The sequence below is a fragment of the Lactuca saligna genome, chromosome 1 (assembly GCF_052625555.1).
Source record: "Lactuca saligna cultivar CGN05327 chromosome 1, ASM5262555v1, whole genome shotgun sequence".
In the NCBI taxonomy this organism is placed as follows: Eukaryota; Viridiplantae; Streptophyta; class Magnoliopsida; order Asterales; family Asteraceae; genus Lactuca; species Lactuca saligna.
Window position 1 is genome coordinate 88,978,224 of NC_136417.1, and position 22,050 is coordinate 89,000,273.

At 36.6% G+C, this 22,050-nt stretch overlaps 1 protein-coding gene across 1 annotated transcript; it reads left to right on the plus strand.

Moving 5' to 3' along the window:
* The first annotated feature begins 16,674 nt into the window (after window positions 1-16,674).
* LOC145009581 (uncharacterized) lies at window positions 16,675-19,799 on the plus strand. Its single transcript, XM_078968252.1, has 2 exons — window positions 16,675-16,731; window positions 19,107-19,799. The coding sequence occupies exons 1-2, from the start codon at window positions 16,675-16,677 to the stop codon at window positions 19,797-19,799; spliced, it is 750 nt and encodes a 249-aa protein (XP_078824378.1).
* The last annotated feature ends 2,251 nt before the right edge of the window (window positions 19,800-22,050 follow it).

Here is a 22,050-nt window from a genome sequence, read left to right on the forward strand (position 1 = left end):
TTTGATCTTCAGCTGCAACAATCTCAGTGGGAGCATCATCACCAACCTGAGCCAAATAAGCATTTTCAGGTCCTGATATGTTCAGGGTCTGCATCTGATCCTCCCAGTTAAATGATTGTGTAACCATAGCCTTCTTGTTGTTGACTTGATCACCGATTTGATTGTTTCCTACTGCAACTATTGTCCGATCATTGGTTAATCTTCTGTCTAGCTTCGGGCACTCATGAGCAAAATGATCTGGCTCGTGGCAGTTGAAACACCGTAGCTTTCCCTTGCTGAACCCTACCTTCTTGTCAGCACTCATCCCCCAGTTGTTCTTCCCGGTCTTCTTTGCAAACTATTTTGCCCTGAAAACTGCCATGGCAATTTGCCATGTGATATCCATTTCTTCTACGTCTTCAGGATGAATTTGATCGAGATCAGCAAATGACAATTAGGGCGGAAGATCTCCAGCTACAATTGCATTGTAGCAGTTAACAAGCCCAGTAGCAAGAGCAAGATTTTCATCACCCTCCTTTCCGTTTGATGAGGAAGCCACATTAGAGGGATAAGCAGCTTGAGTAGCAACGAATGATTGGTTATGAGAGAATGGCGTGGCTGATGCAGCAGGAAGTGAAGTAACTGATGGAGTGGAAAATGACTGAATCTGAGCTTGCTGAGTAGCAAAGGGTTGACCTGTAGAAGAAAAGGTGAAAGATGAAAGAGCATTGTTAGAAGAGATCCAAAGGTTTGTAGATGAGTATGAATTCACATGATTTATCTCCCACTGTTTGTCATCAATATCACAGGCCTTGATGACTGCCATCATTTCAGCAAGTGAGAGCCGGCTTAGATCCTTAGTTTTCTTGATAACAACTACATTCATGTCCCATGACTTTTGGAGAGCATTCAGTAGCTTCTTATTTATTTCAGACTTGGTGTAAAAGATCTCGACTACAATCATCTCAGTGGAAAGAGTTGTGAATCACTGCAGCTGTGCCTCCAGTGTTTCTCCAGGAATGTAGTTGAACATGTTAAACCGTTGTCGTAGCATATCTTGGCGACTCTCCTTCATGTCTTCATTCCCTTCATAAACCTCGATTAGGGTTTCCCACAAAGCCTTAGCATAAGTGTACTCACTAAAACCTTAAGCTATATCAGGAGACATGGCCATAGTCAAAGTGGTCAAAGCCCGATCCTGCTCCTCAACCTTTTCAAAGTCCTCATAAGTGTAATTTTCAACCTCTTTATCAACCACTTGCCCTGCAACAGTGATTGTTATTCTGACAGGATTGTTGATGATACTTCTCCAGATTTTGAAGTCCTTCATTTTGATGTACTTCTCAATCTTGTACTTCCATTCAGGGAAACCTTCAGCGGACAGCAGTCTTGGAATTCGAGTGGTTGTGCCCATTACAGAATCCAGCTCGTGGTGGTGTGTTCGACTTTGTGAATCTATTTAATATTAAATAGAAATTAGATTTGATTATTTATAAAAAAACTTTAGTTTCTGGTCAAACAAAAGCTCATGGTCAAGGATCCGTTTACGGCCGTAAACTCGGTTTACAGTCAGAGTTTACGGTCTCAAGTAGTTTACGGTCGTTGAATACGGTGGATGAGTTCAAGTTACCGGTTGTTGAAGATGCTCTATTTGAGGCCTAAGAACCAAGCTTACGGTTCAAGGATAGTGTTGGATTAATGTCTAAGTCCATAACTATAATTGGTAAGACTTGACCCGACCCGGCATGGTCCATTTGGGTTGCATGGCATCATGCACTTGGATAGACTATAATGAGAGAAATAAGACACTTATGTTTATTAATATATTATAAGTTCTAGCATATTAATAATAAGAATAATAAGATTATTTAATTAGTATTGATCAATAATTAATCTAGGATTAATTAAGTGATCAAAAGAAGACTAATTAAATATATGGGTTAATTGTGTAAATCATCCATACTTGTATAGTGGGCTAATGCTCCATGGATAATCAAGTTGGGCTAAAACCCATAGGATGGTCCATGGATGCTCCATGGTGTATTTGAACCCATGGATCCAAGGAAATGGAAAGTCATGACAATTAGAGTTTACCCTAATTGTAACACTATATAAAGATCTTATTCTTGACCAAAATCGGCCACTAGTATTATTCTAGAGAGGGCTAGCCGATTTCAAGAAGTGTAGAATTCTCTCTAAGTTATTCCAAGTGCTTATGGTATTGTGTGAACCATTTGAGGTGTCACACTTGGGGCACTAGGCACTCAAGCTTCATGAAGACATTCTACATCAAAGAGGTATGTATTCTATCTTGTTATATTGATAGTTTTGTATGCTAGATTAGGATAATACCTTGGATGTTCATATTTGCATGTATAATAGAGAAAACATAGATCCAAGGTATTTAGGGTTGCATGTACACTTAGGAGTGTTAGAATGCTCATAACCCAACAGTGGTATCAGAGCCTAGGCTTGTTTTCTTGTTATACCTGCAATAGAAGCTGAAAAAACGAATTTGTTGTTGTCTGATCATCAGACTTGGCGAGTCCATAAAGGGACTCGGCGAGTCCATGCCTAAAAAGTGATCAATTCGATCCAACTCGCCGAGCTGGTTCATGCACTCGACGAGTTGGACCCCAGACAACATATTTTCGAGGTTTTTGGCTAGAAATGGACTAGGAACATTACTCTAAGTTGTTTTTGAACTTATAAACTTGTTTTTTGATGTGGTAATGTTCATGCTAATCCATTTTCAAAGATAATTGTCAATAGATTCATGTTTTGTATTAGTTTAAAGGTTAGACTAATTACATGAAAAAGTTTGATTTGAATTATCTTGTTCTTATGAGTTGCTTAGATTAATAGAAAAGTTGAGTGAAAAAGTTGTTTTCAATCCAAATTAATCTAAGAGTTGATTCTAAAATGTGTTGTTGTAACTTGTCCTCAAGTTATATGAAAAGTCACATTTAAGTTTCATAAAACTCATAAAAGTTGGCAAAGGTTACAAAAATGAAGAGTCTAGTTCTAATTAATTGGAGTTATGACTCCATAATTTGTCCTCAAGTTATGGAGGACCAAGAGTCTCTTCATTAAATAAAAATAATAATAATAATGTAACCTTAATTAATTCCATAAGTTATAAAATAAAGAAAAGTTAATTCTTTATTAGTTTAAAGTCTTCCATAATTTGTCCTTAAGTTATGGAACTTGAAGAGTTTTTGGATTAAAACTACTTTAAATACATAAGTTATGGAATTAATTAGTTTTGAATAGTTTCAAAACTTGCCCTCAAGTTTTGGAATTTGTAAAGTTTTCTCATATGAATACTTTAATTCCAAGTTAGCCCTTAGAATTTTAAAAGTTAAAATTCAACCCTTATACTTTATAATATTATAAGTTAATAATATATATATATATATATATATATATATATATATATATATATATATATATATATATAAGAGTAAAGTCAGTCTTACCACTAGTACGCCTCATTCACGAAGCCAGTCTATAAGGTGGGTATAAGGTTGTTGCCTATAAAATGGCAACTTAATGGGTGTCCACTCTCACCCACCACTTGCTTGACCGGTGGAGGGTCGTTAGCCGAACGGGTTTGACAGGACTATAATTCTCCCTTCATTAAAAGTATTAATGATAAATACTAAGTAACTAAACTCTTAATAATACCCAATCTTAGTTACTTAGGAAAATGTGAATAAGGTGCTAATCCATGAAATTACACTTTACACTTTGTCTAAGTCGTTAGTGGAGCGTGTGTGGTTAACCGGCACACTAACTTAGACATAACAAGGTAGGTAAAGGGTGACTTAATATTTATCATAGTATCGATGGAGCGTGTGTGGTTAACCGGCACATCGATTAAGGGGTAAACACTTAAGGGTACCAAGTAATTTGCATGGTTACTTCACACCTTGTTTTGTGATCCTCGGCATCCCAGTCACAAAACCTGAAGGGAACACTCGAGATTGAAACATGCCATTGAACAGTTCAATGAATCTCAAAAGATCTAGGAGTTTCAAAAGTAATTAAAACCTAATAATACATTTCGTTTATCTTGGTGGAAATTGGTGAATCGTCATTCACCTACCTTCAAATATTTTATAGCTTGGATTACGGCATACCTCTTCTAAGTTATAAAATAGTTTCTTGGGTCCTAGCCTTAATATTTCATATTGGGTTTTATATTAAGGACTTTAAGATCAACTATCTTGAATATCTCCCAAAACATGTCTGTTTTAGACATTTATGATCTTCCCAAATCTCTTGAAACTAGCTTTCCTAAATGAAGATGATGTTCCAATGGAAATCATACTTCTTTCACCTCCTCCAATTATTCTCCCTACCCCATAAGTTCTTGAAAAGTTTAAGGTAACTTGAGCCCTATTGGCAAGTAAAGGTCTTGGTGTGGTCACATCTTGGAGATGTAGTCACATATTGACAAGCCGGGAGAGTTGGGTGTCAAAGTCTTGAGAAAGTTGGTGGTTCAATCGCTTTCTAAGTCACATAGTGAGTTCTTTTGAAACACCTATGAAACAGACTATGACAAGACCCTTAATAATTTTATCTATTTGTTAAGATCAACTTCCTCAAAACTTGATGGACATTGACAATAGTGACACAGGAAATCTAGAAAAACATTCTCTTCCCAATGGAAAGGGATCGGCCATAGTCAACTCGGTTGAACAAATGGTAAAGAGAAAAGCTAAGTCTGTGATAGTCCCGTGTACCATTATCAAAGGGTCCATATGTTTATATTGCCAAAGAAAGGGTCATTGGTTGCGAAGCTGCCAAATTTACCTAAGGATGTTAAAGTCAATAAGTTTGACTCTACTTCAGGTAAAGTCCACTATCTAACTCTGCTAAGTTTCTATTTTGAGATTTTTGATACATGATGTGACTGGGTCACATGGTGATGTTTTAAGAATCAAAGAAAAAGTGAAGGAACTTAAAGAAAGAATATGCTGAATCTGATCGCATAGATGGATTTCTATCGCGTAGTTTGAAGATCGGATTCTTGAGCTACTTCTTAGGAGTTATGAGGTATTCCTTAGGAATAGATAACAACAAGTTTTCATATGGATTGTAAGGATAAGTTTTTCCGCATAGTTTTAAAATAAAAGAAAATTTTTGATTTTATTTATTTTAAAATATCCTTACAATGGCATTTGAGGAAAAATTGTTGCTTATATGATTCCATTAATAGCAAGAGTGGAAATATGAAATTGATTCTTTCATTTGTGGTAATGTCTAAATTTGCCAAATAAAGAAAGATTCTCATCATCCAAAGTCTCAGTTGGACCGAGACTTGGAATCATGCAAGTTGTATAGCATGATGAATGAGAACTTTCAAGTATTGGAAAAAATTAAGACTAATTACTTGTTCACATGGATGTGTGAGTCAAGTAATGGACTAAGGGATCAAGTACATAGTCATGTGCACTGATTAAGTCAACCACAAAAGATATAAGGCTATTCGTCATAGTTTACTAAAGCTCAGTAAATATGATTATACTTACAAGCTTAAGTGTAACTCTGAGACATTGGAAAAGGTTCCAATGTAAGGCAGAGCGAATAAGAAGAATCAAATTAGGCAGAAGGATAAAAGTTTCTCAAATCTGAAAATATGGGAGAGTACTTTAGTATCAGTTTTTTGTGATCATCTTAATGATTAAGAAACCATATCAAAATTAGTTCTCTAAGGAAGTCTTAGTGCATTCTTATGACTAAGAAGAAGGGATCTTGAATTGTTGAAATGGTTAAATCAAGAAGATGAGTCATACTTCGTTCCAATACAAGTCTTAGAGTCATACTCCAAGATTGTAATTTGAGTGATATGTCTTTAAGAAGGTTTAAAACACGTGCCAAATGTAAGAGTAAAAGTTTTCTACTCTTGTACATTTGAAATTGGTAAGTTGTGATGTTTTGGATAAAACAAAGACCAACTTAGACCAATTGTGTGAAGTGTTTGTCTTGATTAGAATCCACACTATCTCTTGGATGTTTGACAAGGAAGTCTTATATGTCAAGAGGATAGTGGGAGTCTTAAAGGTCTTGAAAGTCTCAAGAACTAATCAAGAGTAAAACCTAAAGTTCTTCACTAGCACACGACTTCAGGTTTATAACCTATCGTGTTGACATATTCTGTGCCCATTCCAGTTAAAGTTGGCTTTGCATATGAGTTCTTAGAGTTCTCAATTTGTTGCACAACAACTTGGAAGCAATGGCAGGCCCTTGAGCTGCTAGGTGGCAAGAAATTAAGATTGAGTTCAGTCCATATGAGTTTGGATTTGTCATTATCCTTGTGTTGTGACTACGGTTTTGATAATTCACATGGATAAGAACAAATACACCATTAAATCTAAGTGTCATAAGGTTTCTCTCCGATTCATGAAAATGATGGTGAGGAAACACTTTCACTAAGTAGATTTTAGTTAGATAGCAGTTGTGATATTTGCATTCTCAAAGTCGTTGGTGGAGCGTGTGTGGCTTACCGGCACACTAACCTGGACTTGTGAGAAGTGGCAAAAAGGTCTAACCATTATGATTACGGCATCCCTCTTCATAATTGTTTAGACACACGAGTGTGCTATCTAAGGGAATGTGTATGTTTTTTGATAAAGTTTTATCAAAACAATACAGTATTAGAAATCTGAACTTTGGTAAGAAAGTCAATAAAGTATTGATTTCTAGAAGTTCAACTGATTTCTGAGTACATGTCAAAGCTAGTAGGAGCATAAGTGTTATGCTAATGATCATCATGTTAGTGGGAGCATGATAATTATGATAAAGATTGCAAGTTAGCAATGTTAATTATAGAAAACAAAAGGTTTCAATTGGGAAAAAAGTTGTTTTGCTATAATTAAAGGAGAGGAAATTATACTTCATCTCAAATCTATAAGCTTAGATCGTGAGGTTTTAATCATTTAGTCAAGGATATATATATGAATTTCATGTTGGAATGGCTCAACATAAGGAAATTCTGTATATGGGTCCCTTATTTGCGTTCTAAAGTTTGATTATGATTACGGCATCCCTTTTCATAATCTGAATTATGAGAACTTGGCAAATAGAAATGGAAATGTTATAGCAAAAGACTGGTTTAGTCTTTATGTGAGACATCATGAATCGTGTCCCATATGCTTCGGATATAGGATCGATTACATGTGCTATAATCATCCTTTCTAAAAGTTTCCAAATGCCTGGGGCATTAAGAAGGGAAAAGGTTTAGAACTGGATATGACTAAAAGGATTAAACAATTGTCGAGGACAATCTAAGGTTTACCAAGTATTGGTTGCTCAAGGACAGTTGGAAGTATAGTTATAATTCTGGAAGGACCATATTGACATAATCTGTAAGGAGGCAACTCTTGTTCAGAAGTGATAGTCAAAATGAATATGGAAATGTTTCAAAGTCAGAAATTTCAATCTGTGTAAGATTAAGGAAACTTAATGCAAGAAGGATGTTTCCAAGGAATTGATTTCCTTTGGAATACTCTGTAATGATTGTTTCCAAGTCTTTCTGACTTTGTGCATAATCATTACAAGAGGATCAATGCATATAAGTTTAGAATCTAACAGATTTCAGTAAATGACATGAATTTGGAATTCTTGTATTTACAGTAAGGATTTGGGAGTGTGAAAAAAGAATCATTGAAGTTATGTTCAATTGATCTAGTTCACAAAGTAAAGATCATAGACAAACATAGTATGCATACTTGGTGTATGGCATGACTAGTGTTTAGAAAACATAGTGTACATGCTTGGAGCATGGGACAACTATTGTTTTAAATTCAAGAATAAAGTTGATAGCTGAAACAGTATACAATGAATAATGTGTAATCATATGGTGATAAATAAAAGGTGTTTTATTTATGTTCATAGGTTTTGATACCATATTGGATTCAATTATTATTGTGTTTCACTTTGCATGTTTTGACTTCCCGAATAAACTAGGTTATTCTTCCGGAATGACTAAGTTATTCAAACCATCCACAGTCGGTCATATGTTGGAAGTAGATATGAATTAAGACTGTCATGGGTTGGCTTGTAGAGGTCCAAGGTGTTGGACAAAGGGCTACAACACTCATGAGTGCTCATAAGTTCTGAGTATTGGATTTAACCCGCACTCATTGGAATCACTTCATGGATTTTATCACGAGTGATCATGAGATGATAATATCTTATATTATTCAAACCTAGAGATATGAGTTGTTACTATGAGTTGGTTGTACATTGATTGCACGAAACCGCATTTGGTAACTCGGTGCTATAAAATGTGCCTTTGTGTATGATTCAACAAGTAGTAGAACAAGCCATATGAGTCGAAGTTTATCCATTCCTTTTACCTTCGGGATAAAAGCGATATCTGTGGGCCCCTCAATGATTTGATGATGACAAATGGAAGTGCTCGGCCGGGCCAGGACTGATTTGATTTGTTCAATTAGTCAGTCGTCATAAATCGGAAATCGGGAAACAAAAAATGGACAGAGAGAATGATTATAATCCATGTCTCAGTCCATATGATACCTAGAATGGAGGAATATATGATCCCTTATCTAATGGACAAGTCATTGACAAAGGTCAGAGTTTATCGACAAGGTCAGAGTTCGACAGAAGCTTTTGAGAGCTACGATTGCCAGTTGGTTCTTGAAGTCATACGTAATAATAGTTTTAGACTTATCCAAGTGGGAGACTATTGGATTAATGTCTAAGTCCATAACTATAACTAGTAAGACTTGACCCGACCCGGCATGGTCCATTTGGGTTGCATGGCATCATGCACTTGGATAGACTATAATGAGAGAAATAAGACACTTATGGTTATTAATATATTATAAGTTCTAGTACATTAATAATAAGAATAATAAGATTATTTAATTAGTATTGATCAAGAATTAATCTAGGATTAATTAAGTGATCAAAAGAAGACTAATTAAATATATGGGTTAATTGTGTAAATCATCCATACTTGTATAGTGGGCTAATGCTCCATGGATAATCAAGTTGGGCTAAAACCCATAGGATGGTCCATGGATGCTCCATGGTGTATTTGAACCCATGGATCCAAGGAAATGGAAAGTCATGACAATTAGAGTTTACCCTAATTGTAACACTATATAAAGATCTTATTCTTGACCAAAATCGGCCACTAGTATTATTCTAGAGAGGGCTAGCCGATTTCAAGAAGTGTAGAATTATCTCTAAGTTATTCCAAGTGCTTATGGTGTTGTGTGAACCATTTGAGGTGTCACACTTGGGGCACTAGGCACTCAAGCTTCATGAAGACATTCTACATCAAAGAGGTATGTATTCTATCTCGTTATATTGATAGTTTTGTATGCTAGATTAGGATAATACCTTGGATGTTCATATTTGCATGTATAATAGAGAAAACATAGATCCAAGGTATTTAGGGTTTCATGTACACTTAGGAGTGTTAGAATGCTCATAACCCAACAGATAGAATGGAGTTTGCGGCCGTAATCTGAGTTTACGGTCGTAAGCTCTAGCCGTAATCTTCCAGAAGTTCGAGAAAAATGTGATTTTTGAGTTAATCTAGAAACCCTTTCGCAACAGAAACCAACTTTAATCGTAAACAGTAAAGAATATGTTCAAAAACTTGATTGTATTCCGCTTTGACACCGGTTTGGCTCTGATACCAATTGTGAGGTCCTGAAACGGACCATACCAGTGATCAAACAATAAACACAATCGATAATAATAAAGAACGGAGTAGAAACAAGAATCTAAACAAGCTTGCACACGCTTCTATTAGCAAAAATTTCTAGTACAACTTGGGGAATAGCAACCGAAACTCTGTAGCATCAACAACCATTAAACGACCTAGCACACCTCTATTTATACCGGACCTGGGTTTACGGCTGTAAACTCATATATAAACTACCAAAAATTCATATTTATACAAAAGAACCTATTACAGTGAAAGCCTAGACCAAACCATTTAGTAGACCCTTCAAGACGAGATACCAATAAACAACTTAAATCGAAATCTAAGAAGTGTTACGTTGTCGGTGTTCACAAAAGTCTTTTGATATTTTTTTAAAGACACAAGAGAATGTGGTGCTTATTGCTCAAAAGGAAAGTTCCTTGAGAGACAAAACATATACATATTAAGAAGTCAGTGGGAGTTATATTGTCTTTGGAAAAATTCAAGATATGATTGACAATGAGCCTATAGTTGGCACTAGCTCTCAACTAGAGGTTGAAATACCAGTTAGTCAGATGACATTACCTTACCTCTTTGTAGATCTAGTAGAATTAAAGCACCTCCAAAGTTTTATGAGTTTCATCTAATTGAGGAAGGAGATACGTTGATTAGTGATAAAACATTGATCAAAGTGGATAGGCATGATATGTACTAGGAAGTAATGGTAGGCCATATGAATGCCATTAGAAGAGCCTAAGAATAGAGACATTCAGACATTGAGGGCTAACCAAGTATGGGATTGGATTATCCAAAGGCCAGTCTTATGAAAGTATGGTATAGTTAGATCTTCAATGTGAGTACTAACAAGGGTAAGAATATACACACATTCAAAGCTAGTATGGTAGAAATGGTTTTGCTCAAACTCAAGAAACTGATTATGAGGAAACATTCTCACCAGTAGCTAAAAAATGTATATTTGGTTATTTGTTGACCTTGTTTCGTTCTTTGATCATGAGAAATTCAAAGAGTGTTGTCTTTCTTGAAGTCCAGTTGAGTCTTCAGTACATGTCAAATCTAGTGGGAGTATCGTTTCCTTCCTCGTATTGCATGTTGATGACAATATTGATCATTGGAAACATTGTAACTAAGTTGCAAGGTGAAGAAGCTTGGGAATTGTTTCACTATGATGGACATGGGGAGGGGATATTGATACTTGTTCTTCGAGTCTAAAAGTATAGATCAAAATTTTTAATACGATTCAGTCAATGCGCAATATGTTGAAAGTTCTCAAAATTTAAATTTCCAAAAGGATGGTTCATATGCTTCATAGCAATGAATTGAATGATTCTCAAATCCTTTGTATTAGTCATGAAAATGATTGGATGAGTCGAGTCCTATATGCTTTGGATATATGATTGATCATGAATATTATGACTTGTGTTTATTCTGATGTGTCAAAATTTTTAAGTATTGTGAGATTCTATTAGAAATTAACTCTACTGAATCATTAGACAAATGTCAAGAACATTATGAGGTATTAAAAGATACCAAGGAATGGTTGCTTGTAGACATCAGAGAACATAATTGAGAAGACTTATAGTGACAAGAATATTAGAAATGAATTTGATTCTTAGTCTAAATGAACATTCTTTTTAAATTATAGTTCGATAACATGAAAGGTTTCACGCAAGAGATGGTGGCAGTGTTAACTATACGATTCGAATTGTAATAGTGTACATGGAGTAACCAAGGAGCATGTACCTGGATTAGAAAGCTTCATAGTTGACATTAGAGTTGTTTTGAGGTAACAAATTTCCTTTAGAGATATGCTGTGAAAGTGCAATCGTGTTCACTAATGATTCTTGACATCACAAAAGGCCAATGTATATAAGGAGGAAAATCCACTACATCCAAGAAAATGGTTGAGGATGCAGATCTAATTGTGAAGTGGATATATTTTCAATGATTCATTCACAATAGTAATGAGAAAAGGAAAACATGATATGCATGTTAAGAGCATTGACATGAGAAATGTTAACAAGTTTAGTTGTTAAGTCGATTACCTGAAACATTTATACAATCAATAAATTTTTAATTCTTATAATGATTAAATAATTGATAATTATTTAAGTTCAAAGAGTATGATGCCATAGAAAAATTAGTTCATCATTGTGTTTCATTTTGCATGTTACATCCTAAATATTAGTTTATTCAAAATGTCAGGATTGTTTCAATATTCACGAGTACTTGCAAAAATAGAGATTTTAAGTATTGGTTAAACCCGTTCTTAGAAATTACTTCATGGATTTAATCACGAATAATTTTAAAATGATAATATCTTTTATTCTTAAAACGGAGATGTATAAGTCGTAGTTTGCAAGTTTGTTATGCATTGCTCTGCATCAATGCATATGTACATGGATGTTATAAAGTGTAATTCCGTGTACGTAATGGTGAGAAAATATATGATTATATAGTCAAAGTTTATATGTTCCTTTTTCCATTACATGACACACGACATATTTGGGCCCCTCGATGATTTGTTGTCGACATCTGAAGTGTTTAGCCAAGCCCAGACTAAATTGATATATTCAGTTGGTAGTCTGGATTCATTAGTCATTAATCAGAAATCGAGAAACAGAATCTTGCACCACGAGATTGATTCATATCAATGTCTCGTGTCCAGACGATATCATGTACAATGAAGGAATAGTTGATCGCTTATCTCAAGACAAACATTTGATTTTATTACAGTTTGGCAGTGGCTGTGGAAATCACCATTTACTTGTTATTCAATTTCTATAATTGTAACTGTACTTGATGACATATCTAAGTAGGAGAATGTTGGATTATGGTGTTTAAGGTCTTAACTAAATTGGTATAATCTTAGTGAATAAAAGTAAAGTTCTTTTTTGGTTGCCCTTATAACCAGAAATAAGTATAATTGATAATAGGAGAGAGATAAAATTATTGGTTAATATATTATATGACTAATATATTAATTAGAAATGATTTGTTAATTTATTATCCGATTAATAAATTAATTAGAAATACTTGGAATTGATTAATCATTAATCAGAATTTATCTGGAATTAATTCGGGATTAATTAGAATTAACTAAAGGTACAAGGTTTAAATTGTAATTGTTCAATAGTAGAAAAAAATAAGCAATTCTAGAGCCATCCATGGTATAGATGGTTTTTAAAGCCTTTTAGGGTTTTTGGAAGCCTCTTAGAGCTGATAAATATAACTGCTTTAAATAGATAAAATTTGATTGTTTTATTATTCAAATTAGGGTTTATCTTGGAAATCCTTTAGCTATAAATACCTCTCCTTGGCTCTTTAAATTTTGTGACTTATCATATCTATAAGGTGGAGAACAAAATTTCTAAGTCTCAACCTCCCTTCTTTTGTCTTTTAAGTGTTCTAGGGTTTTAGGTGTGAACCACTAGAGGCTTTCACATTATTGGAGCTTTTCCATGGACTTTTGAAGGTCAACGGAGTTTAACATATTCAATGATGTTAAATGTGTGTTTTCTAATCTTGAATTTTCGATTATACTGGGATTAGATGCCAGAGATCCTTTAGGTTCCATGTACCCATAAGTGTGTATCTGAAATGGAGCAAATACAATGTTTTTTGTAACCCATAAAACCCATTAGATACTTCCTATGAATGTATATTGAATAACCATTATCCTTGGGTTCTTTAGTCAAGGCGACTACACTCTTGTTATCACAGAAGATCTTCATAGGTTCTTTGATGCTTGGTACAACTCCAAGATCACCAACAAATTTCTTTAACCATATAGCCTCCGTTACAGCTTCAATAGTTGTAATTTTGTAATATCAATAAAATCCATGAAAATTTTAAAATTTTTAAATAGTTCCACAAAACACCATTGTTTACAAAATAGTTTTCTAAACATATTAATTATCATAGTTTTCCCAAAGATCATAAAACAAAGCATGAGGTGGTGAATGATCACGCCTTTTTCTATATGCGATCATCTGAAGTACTTGAAACATAATCCAAAACTATAAGCCCAAAGCTTAGAGAATTCCACCGAAGTACCAACACAACAAATAACACATATAGAATAACTACATAATATGTGTCTAATGAACCATGGTGTTAGAATACCCTAGGCCCTCAATCATCGGGTTGGAATGCTAACATACTGTGGGTCCAATCATCCTCGGGATGAAATACCATAGGCCCTCAACCATCAGGTTGGAATGCCCCGGCCTGTTGGCTTACGTACAAAGTAGTGAAGGCTTACCCATCGACCAAACATATGCACATATAACAGATAAGCAATACCATTAACCAACCATCAAACAAACATATAGATATTATAGATCACTAAGCATAGCATAATCCTATCTATCATGATATCGATATAATAAATAGGAAAAAGAGTGGATTTGCAGGGTCCCAAATGAATTGGCTTATTCGAAAAAGGCCTTCTTCTTTGGAAGATATATCTCGTGTCTGGTACTGCACGGTTCCACTCTGCAAGAACTCTGAATCATTCTCTTGAAGCTCATCCTCTTCATCATAAACGATCCCCTTACCCCAAAATGACCTGGACCAATAGGGAAATCCCAATTCATTGGGCATTTCAATACAATCAAATAGAAAGCCCCAAGGGCGCCATATTCTAGGAGCCCAAACTATGTGATTGAATAAATCCTCCTCTATCTGTTGCCAGTCGTCCCCCTCTTCAAACTCTGATTTTTCTTTTTCATAGATCACTACAACATAACAACTTTCTATTTACATGGATACTTTTTATAGATCTCCACATCACAAAACCATGCTTAACAGAATATCAATCCCATGGGCCTACATTGGTAACTTCTACCTGCAAGTGCAATGAGGAAAACTCACCTCACACAGCTGAATCCCACAGAAGGTCTCTGACTATTGGCTCACTGAAATCCCCACACTATTACAACATAATAATCATCCAATTAATACTTGGATGACAATCTAAGCTAACAGTCCATAATTAGGGTAAGTGGCCACTTTACCCTTTACTTAGTTAGGCTAAGACCCATGCCTAAATCTTCATCAGAACAGGACTAATCCTAAATAACCATCAAGGACCATAATTTGCCGAACTTTCTGAATTGGGCCCTACTCCTACTTGGGACTTACCCTAGAGTACAATCCTTCACTTGGTCCAAAACATCAATACTCATATGTATGAAAGAGGACCCAAGTATCCAAGCCCAAAAAGGTGTCCCAAACTTGAAGCCCAAAACCGCAAAGCCTACACACTAAGTATGTGGGGTGTACCTAGTTGTACGCTAAGCATACTCGCATGGAGTCTTGTACGTTGTGCGTACTGGCTTGTAAGCCCAACGTACTCCGATGCTAAGCCATATCTCCTATTAAGCTCTTAATAATTTAAGATAAATCCCTAAAATGTAGATCTGACTTCCTTGAGCTGGAATAACACGTAATGTTGCCAACTTTACATTCAGGCATGGCTAAATGAAGTTATTAAACATATAAATGACTTAATAAATGGCTTAATGCATGAATGATGAATAAAACCCCATAAAGTTGGCACCTTTATGCCAAGGAAGCCTCTAACAATATCAGGTCTAATGAAATGATCCCTTCAAATCGCCCCAAGCCATCAATCCATGCAAAAGGGACCAAAAGTGTGCCAAAAAACCCATAAAGAAAACTAGATATTGACAAGTCAAGGTTTGAACTTGATACATTAGGAAGCCTTCATTGTGATGAAAGGTTCTGGATCTCAAGTCTCCCACTAAGCTATAAACTTCACTCTCTTCAAGGTTCTTCAAAGATAGACCAAATCAACACAAATTTCTCTTCAAAATCTCAAAGATGCAAGAATCGGACGATTAGGGTTTTCTGGAGGTTTAGGGACAAGAAATGAGGCCAAACCTAAAGGTCAAGGATGAATATATACGGTGCAACACCCTACTTTAGGGTTTCAAGAAACCACACATACACCTAACGTACATAAACGTACGGCCATCGTATGCACCCGATGTCCTGAACCATCTTTAGCTAGTACGTTAAGTGTACCAAGTGGTACGCCCCGCGTGCTGGCTTCTCAGCTAGTACGCTAAGTGTACCAAGTGATATGCCCGACATACTACTCCAAGGGCTAAAAAGAAACAACTTGAATAAACAAAGGGAGAAAGTGAACATACCAAGATCAGTGTGTTACAATTCTCCCCCACTTGAATCACACTTCATCCTTGAAGTCCGCTGTGGTGAACAACTCAGGGTCATGCTCTCGCATCTCAGCCTCTAGTTCGAGGTCCACTTCGAGCCCCTCCAATGCTAACATCGCACATTTACCAAGGGTAGTTCCTTGTTATGTAATTCCTTCATCTTCCTTTCCAAGATAGCCACCAGACTCTTAACATTGTTTAGGTGCTCATCAACCTGAATATCATCCAATACGTTCTTTCACAACTGTAAAATGTGAAAAGTGTTGTGAATCTGATTATGCTCCTTGGGAAGGTCTAATCTATAAGCAACCTTGCCAACCCTAGAAACCACTCAACGCGGACCAATATATCGGGGACCCAATTTTCCCCTCTTCCTGAAGGGTATAACACCCATCCAAGGTGAGACCATGGGCAATACCATGTCACAGACCTGAAACTCCAACTCGGAACGATGGCGGTTGGCACAACTCTTCTTCTTACTCTGAGTAATTGCAATCTGCGTCTGATCTGTCGAATCATATCTTTGGTCTGAAGGAAGACTTCGGTCAACCCCATAACCTTATGACCAAGCTCGCCCCACCAAAACGGGGTACGCCATCTCCACCCATACAAGATCTTAAAAGGTGGAGCACCAATGCTGGAGTGATAACTATTGTTGTAAGGAAAAGTTACAACAGGAATGTAGGAGTCACATCTCCCACCAAAATCGATGAAACATGTTGCAACATATCCTACATGGACTGTATCGTCCGTTCATACTGGCCCTCGATTTGCGGATGATAAGCAATGTTGAAGTACAACCTCATGCCCAGTTCCTCATGGAACTTTTACCAAAATTGGGAGGTAAACCAAATATCACGGTCTAAAACAATGGAGTCAGGAACCCCATGGCGACCAACGATCTCATGAACATACACATCGGCTAACTTTTCGGCTATCGAGTTCTCCCGAATCGCCAGAAAATGGGCCCTCTTGGTCAAACGATCCAGGATGAACCAGATAGCATTAAAACCCTTATTCGTCATCAGCAATTTGGTGATAAAATCCATTGAAATCGGCTCCCATTTCCACATGCGAACCTACAGAGTCTACTGCTTGCCATATGGCCTCTAATGCTCAAGCTTGACCATCCTGCAGGTCATGCATCCCTCAACGTACCAGGTTATCTCCCTCTTCATGCACGACCACCGATAGCTTAATCTCAGATCCCGGTACATCTTGGTAGCCCCCGGATGAATAGAAAAATGAGACTTATAAGCCTCCTCCAATACAGTCTGTCTGACCCCACTAGACATCGAAACCCAAACCCGACCACAACATGTCAACAACACATGAGTATCTAAAACTAATCTGGTAATATCACCTCTGATTCTCTCTTTCTTCCAATTCTCTTCCCAGATACCCTCGTCCTGAGCCTCCCTAATTAAACCCATGTGCGGGGAATCCAATGATATCCTTATACACGACACCCCATCTAAAGATCCACCCAACTTGTGGCTTAAAACATCTACCACTACATTCGCTTTACTCGGATGGTAAAGGATCTCGCAGTCATATTACTTGACTACATCCAGTAACCTGTTTCACCTTATGTTCAGATTCGGCTGATCGATAATATCTCTCAGACTCTTGTTATCCGTGTAGATAGTACAAAAGAACCCATAAAGATAATGCATCCAAATCTTGAGGGAAAAAACCATTGCCCAAACTCCAGATCATGCATGAGACATCGCGTCTCGTGCGGCTTCAGCTATCGCGAAGCAAAAGCAATCACTTGTCCTCTCTACATGAGGACTGTCCCCAAACCCATGATGGAAGCATCACGAAAAACCACAAAATCCTCAATCCCCTCCGGGAGGGCCAAAACCTAGGGTTCACATAATCTCTGCTGCAAAGTTTCAAATGCCAACTGCTCCTCAGGGCCCCATCGTAAATCCACCCTTTCTTCGTTAGATGAGTGAGAGGTACCACAATCTTGTAGAAATCCTGAATGAATCTTCGATAGTACGATGCTAAACCCTAGAAACTCCTGATATCCGAGGGAGACTTAGGAACCTCCTATTGGATTAGGTGTCTGAGCGCATAACTATAATTGGTATGTACTTTACCCGAGAGTAGCATGGTCCCCTTCGGGTTGCCTTCACCAGAACAATCTGATAGGATGGATATTTGAGAAAGAGGTTATTTGTAATTTATTAATATATTATAAGTATAATATATTAATTGTGAAATCATATTATTTAATTAGTATTGGTCAAGAATTAACTTGGAATTAATTTTGTGATCGAAAGAGACTCATTAAATTAATGGGGACTGATTATGTAAATCAACGATACATATGGTTTGGCCTATTGATCCATGATTGGCTAAGTTTATGTAAGAGTCCATGAAGTCTTAGCCCACATGATTTATGGATCATAAGCCAAGTGTATGGATTAGGGTTTACACATGACTCTTGGTATCCTACTTTATATATATGTAACCCCTTGGCCTAAAATTGGACATACAAGTAATCTTCGAGATACTATGGCTGATTTTTAGTGCCTAGAAAGATGATCTAAATCCAAAAATTCTTTAATGGCTGATGTTGGGTTGTATAAGTGTTGCATCATGGGCTCGGTCCTTAGCCCAGTTTTGCAGCCGGTTTGGACCTGTCCAACCATGCATTTTATTATTCTAGGGTTTTAGTATTTAAGGTGCATGCATGCATCCTTTGTTAAAAAAAAGCTAAAATTATTTTTCTTATAGAAGTATTGTAAACCCTAGCTCGCCTCTATAGTGGAAGTTCTTTATCGAGCTCTGCTAAGGCGTGACTATATTTGAATCATAAGCTTCATATTGATTCCATATTGTGTTCTTAATCGTATTGTGATTGAATTGTTTGTTCTTAATCAATATATTTGTGAAGGATCTAAACGATCTAGAGGTTTATTCTCATCAATTGGTATCAGAGTCTTAGGCTGTGTTATTCATACACTTCTCTTCTGTTGAAGAAATTATTAGCGTTTTTCCGCATTGATTGATATTAATTGAATCATCATTCCAAATTGGTGCATCTCATTAATTTTCGATCTTAACCTAACGATAGATTACAAGTCTGATCTTAAACAAGTTATCGATCAAACGTCACAATGTCTATGGACGATTCTCAATCCAATCCAATCAACATGTCCAACAGTATTGGATCAACAACAAAAATTCCAATCTTATACACTCAGGATTATGAAGTATGGACACACCACTTCGAAGATTATGTAATCGGCTCAGAGGATAATGGGTACTTGATCTGGGAAGCAATTAAAGTTGGTCTATTTGCTCACTCAAGCACTTCTAAGATTGTCAAAACTCAAAAGGAGTACAATCAGCTTGTGAATGATGTGAAAGACATTCCTCAAGATGAGAAAGAGAAGTTTCAATGCAACATCAAATCCTTAAGAATGATCAGGTTTGCTCTACAATTGGACACGTTTCGATTGGTGAGTTCATGTGCTACAGCAAAAGAGATATGGGATAGGTTAAAGGAATTGTACTCTATTGATGAAGATTTGGAACATTCGATTCAAACCTTGATGCTTTCTGAATTTGGTGATTTCAAACAGAAGCCCGAAGAGAAACTCATTCAGGCTTTTGATTGGTTTAATCATCTTCTCAGTAAGATAATAAAGCACGGAATCAAAAGGAAGGTTATTGAGCAGAAGGTTACCTTCATGAACGGTCTGAGACCCGAATGGATGGTGGTTATGTCCACAGTGAAGGCACACGAACAGTTCAAATCATACTCTCTAGCGAAACTTGTGGGGATTCTGAAGTCCCACGAAAGTGCGGTGTCAAAGGAAACGAATGTGGTTTCTAGTTTGGGACCATTAGCTCTTATTTCAAAAAGTAAAGGTGCTAGTGAAGAAGAAGAATAATTGGATCTTCCAGACTACGATCTGACCGGTGAAGAGTATGCCCTGATGGTTTCCAATCCAAGAAAGTTTATCAAAAGAAAGTTCCCAGCCAACAAGAACCGGAACTGGTAGGGAAGTTATAGTTCCGAAAAGGTGAAGGAGGAACCAAAATTAGGTTCAAAGTCAAAAGAATCCAAGAAGGAGACGAAGATTGGTGGTGACTCAGGTTTTGATTGCCATTATTGTGGAGGCAAGAATCACGTTGCCAAAGACTGGATGTTGAAGAAAAAGTTTGAAAAGGTTGATGAAGAAGATGAGGAAGCAAGCCTCCTGAGACGATTGGAAGAGATCAAGAAAAGGAAATCAGCTGCTAACAATAACATCATGAATGCTTTGATTGTACAGGATACAGGTGACAACGATGAATTTGGTGGAGTGCAGGTATGGTCCACAGATTCAAAGGACGAAGAAGTAAGACAACCAAATCATGGCAAGGCTATGCTGGTAAAAGAAGAAAAAGCTACGGGAAGATGTTTGATGGTGACCAAAGGTGTATCACAAATGCGAGGATACACAACAGAAGGTGGGATGGAAGATGAGAAGGAGCGAGAGGACATGTGTTTCACTGCGAAAACTGTCAGTGCATAGATCAACGAATGTGATGAGTTGATCAAGAAGGTACAAAGTATTCTCACTTCTCTAAAAATTCCTGTTATTAACTATGAAAAGGAACTAAATAGCTTAAAATATAAATTTTCTAGTTTAAATAGTAGTCTTTCCCAAACTCGTGTCACAAACTCTAACCTGACTAATCAAATTAGCAGGATATCATCGAAGAGTGAGGAGAGCAGGATCTGGATTGAGCAAAAGGAGAAAGAATTAATTAGGTCTAGGGATGAGTCAATCTATTTGCAACGAGACAATCTTAAGCTTTTAAAACAACGAAACATTTTTTGTTTGATTGCAAAAAGATTATATTTTAATATCACTCAGTTACACCTCGATTGTGAAATAGGAAAGAAGATACATCGTATGATTTTACCCTTTCTTGAGTAAAAGGAGGATGAAGTCGATGTGGAAGCTTACAACTTCGAAAATGTTGTATCTTCTAACGAAATCTCTCCTGATTACAAAATTGGTCTTGACAAAATAGATTCTTACATAAAATCAAAAGACCATAAGGACATGCTCAAAAATCTGTTGGATGAAAATGATAAATTGAAACTAAGAACCGAAACTGTATAGAAATTTGATTCGTTGAATGCCAAATTAGAGTCAGAAAATAAAATTGATGTTGAAAATGCATCTGAACTTAATGAGGATGATGACATGAGTGAAATATTTGTAGAGGACGTGGTGGACTGCTCTGAATTTGTCAAAAGCGAACCCGAACCTAGTAAAAATCTGATTTCTGAAAACTCTATTGAGTTTACACGCTCATCAAAATATAAGACCAAAGTTCTCAAGGAAAAGATGTTGTGTATCAAAAGGTTCAAATCATTCCTAATCAAGTGTACACAATTTAAGGAGTCACACCACAACAAACAGCCGAACTGACAGCATTGGTGGAAGAAGATAATGCCAATGGTTATAATGAATTTTTCTGGTCAGCAACCTCATGGATAGTAAAGGGTAGATGTGTGCCGGAACCAAAAGGTTTATCTCAAAAAATGCTGATGAAACAAAAGGTTTATCTCAGAAAACCTCATGGAGAGTAAAGGGTAGATATGTGTCGGAACCACTTAATGAACCTACAAGATATGATGTGCCAAGTACAAGTGGTACCAAAACATCTTCGAGTGAACCAGTGATAACATCCAGTAAGACATATTCATCAAAAAGCGAAAGCCATGCTCAAGTACTGTAGAAAAAGGTCAATATTCATAAAAATTCAAAACAAGTGGCAGAACGAAAACACCAACATGATCTGAGATACAAGAAGAATCTCTCAGAGAGAAAACAGTTTTGGTGATCTCAGAATCCTCATTATGTAAGGTATCAAAAGACATGTAACTCACGAGGGGAACCAAGAAGCAACCGAAAGGAAGGTTTCAGTCCTTAGCAAGTAAGCAACCGAAAAGGAAGGTTTCGGTCCTCAGAAGGTAGGCAACCAAAAGGAAGGTTTCAGTCCTCAGCATGAAAGCAACCGAAAGGAGGGTTCCGGTCCTCAGAAGGTAAGCAACCGAAAGAAAGGTTTCGGTCCTCAACATAATAGTAGCCGAAAGGATGGGTTCAGTACCATGTACAATCAGAATATCCGAAGGGAAGAAGG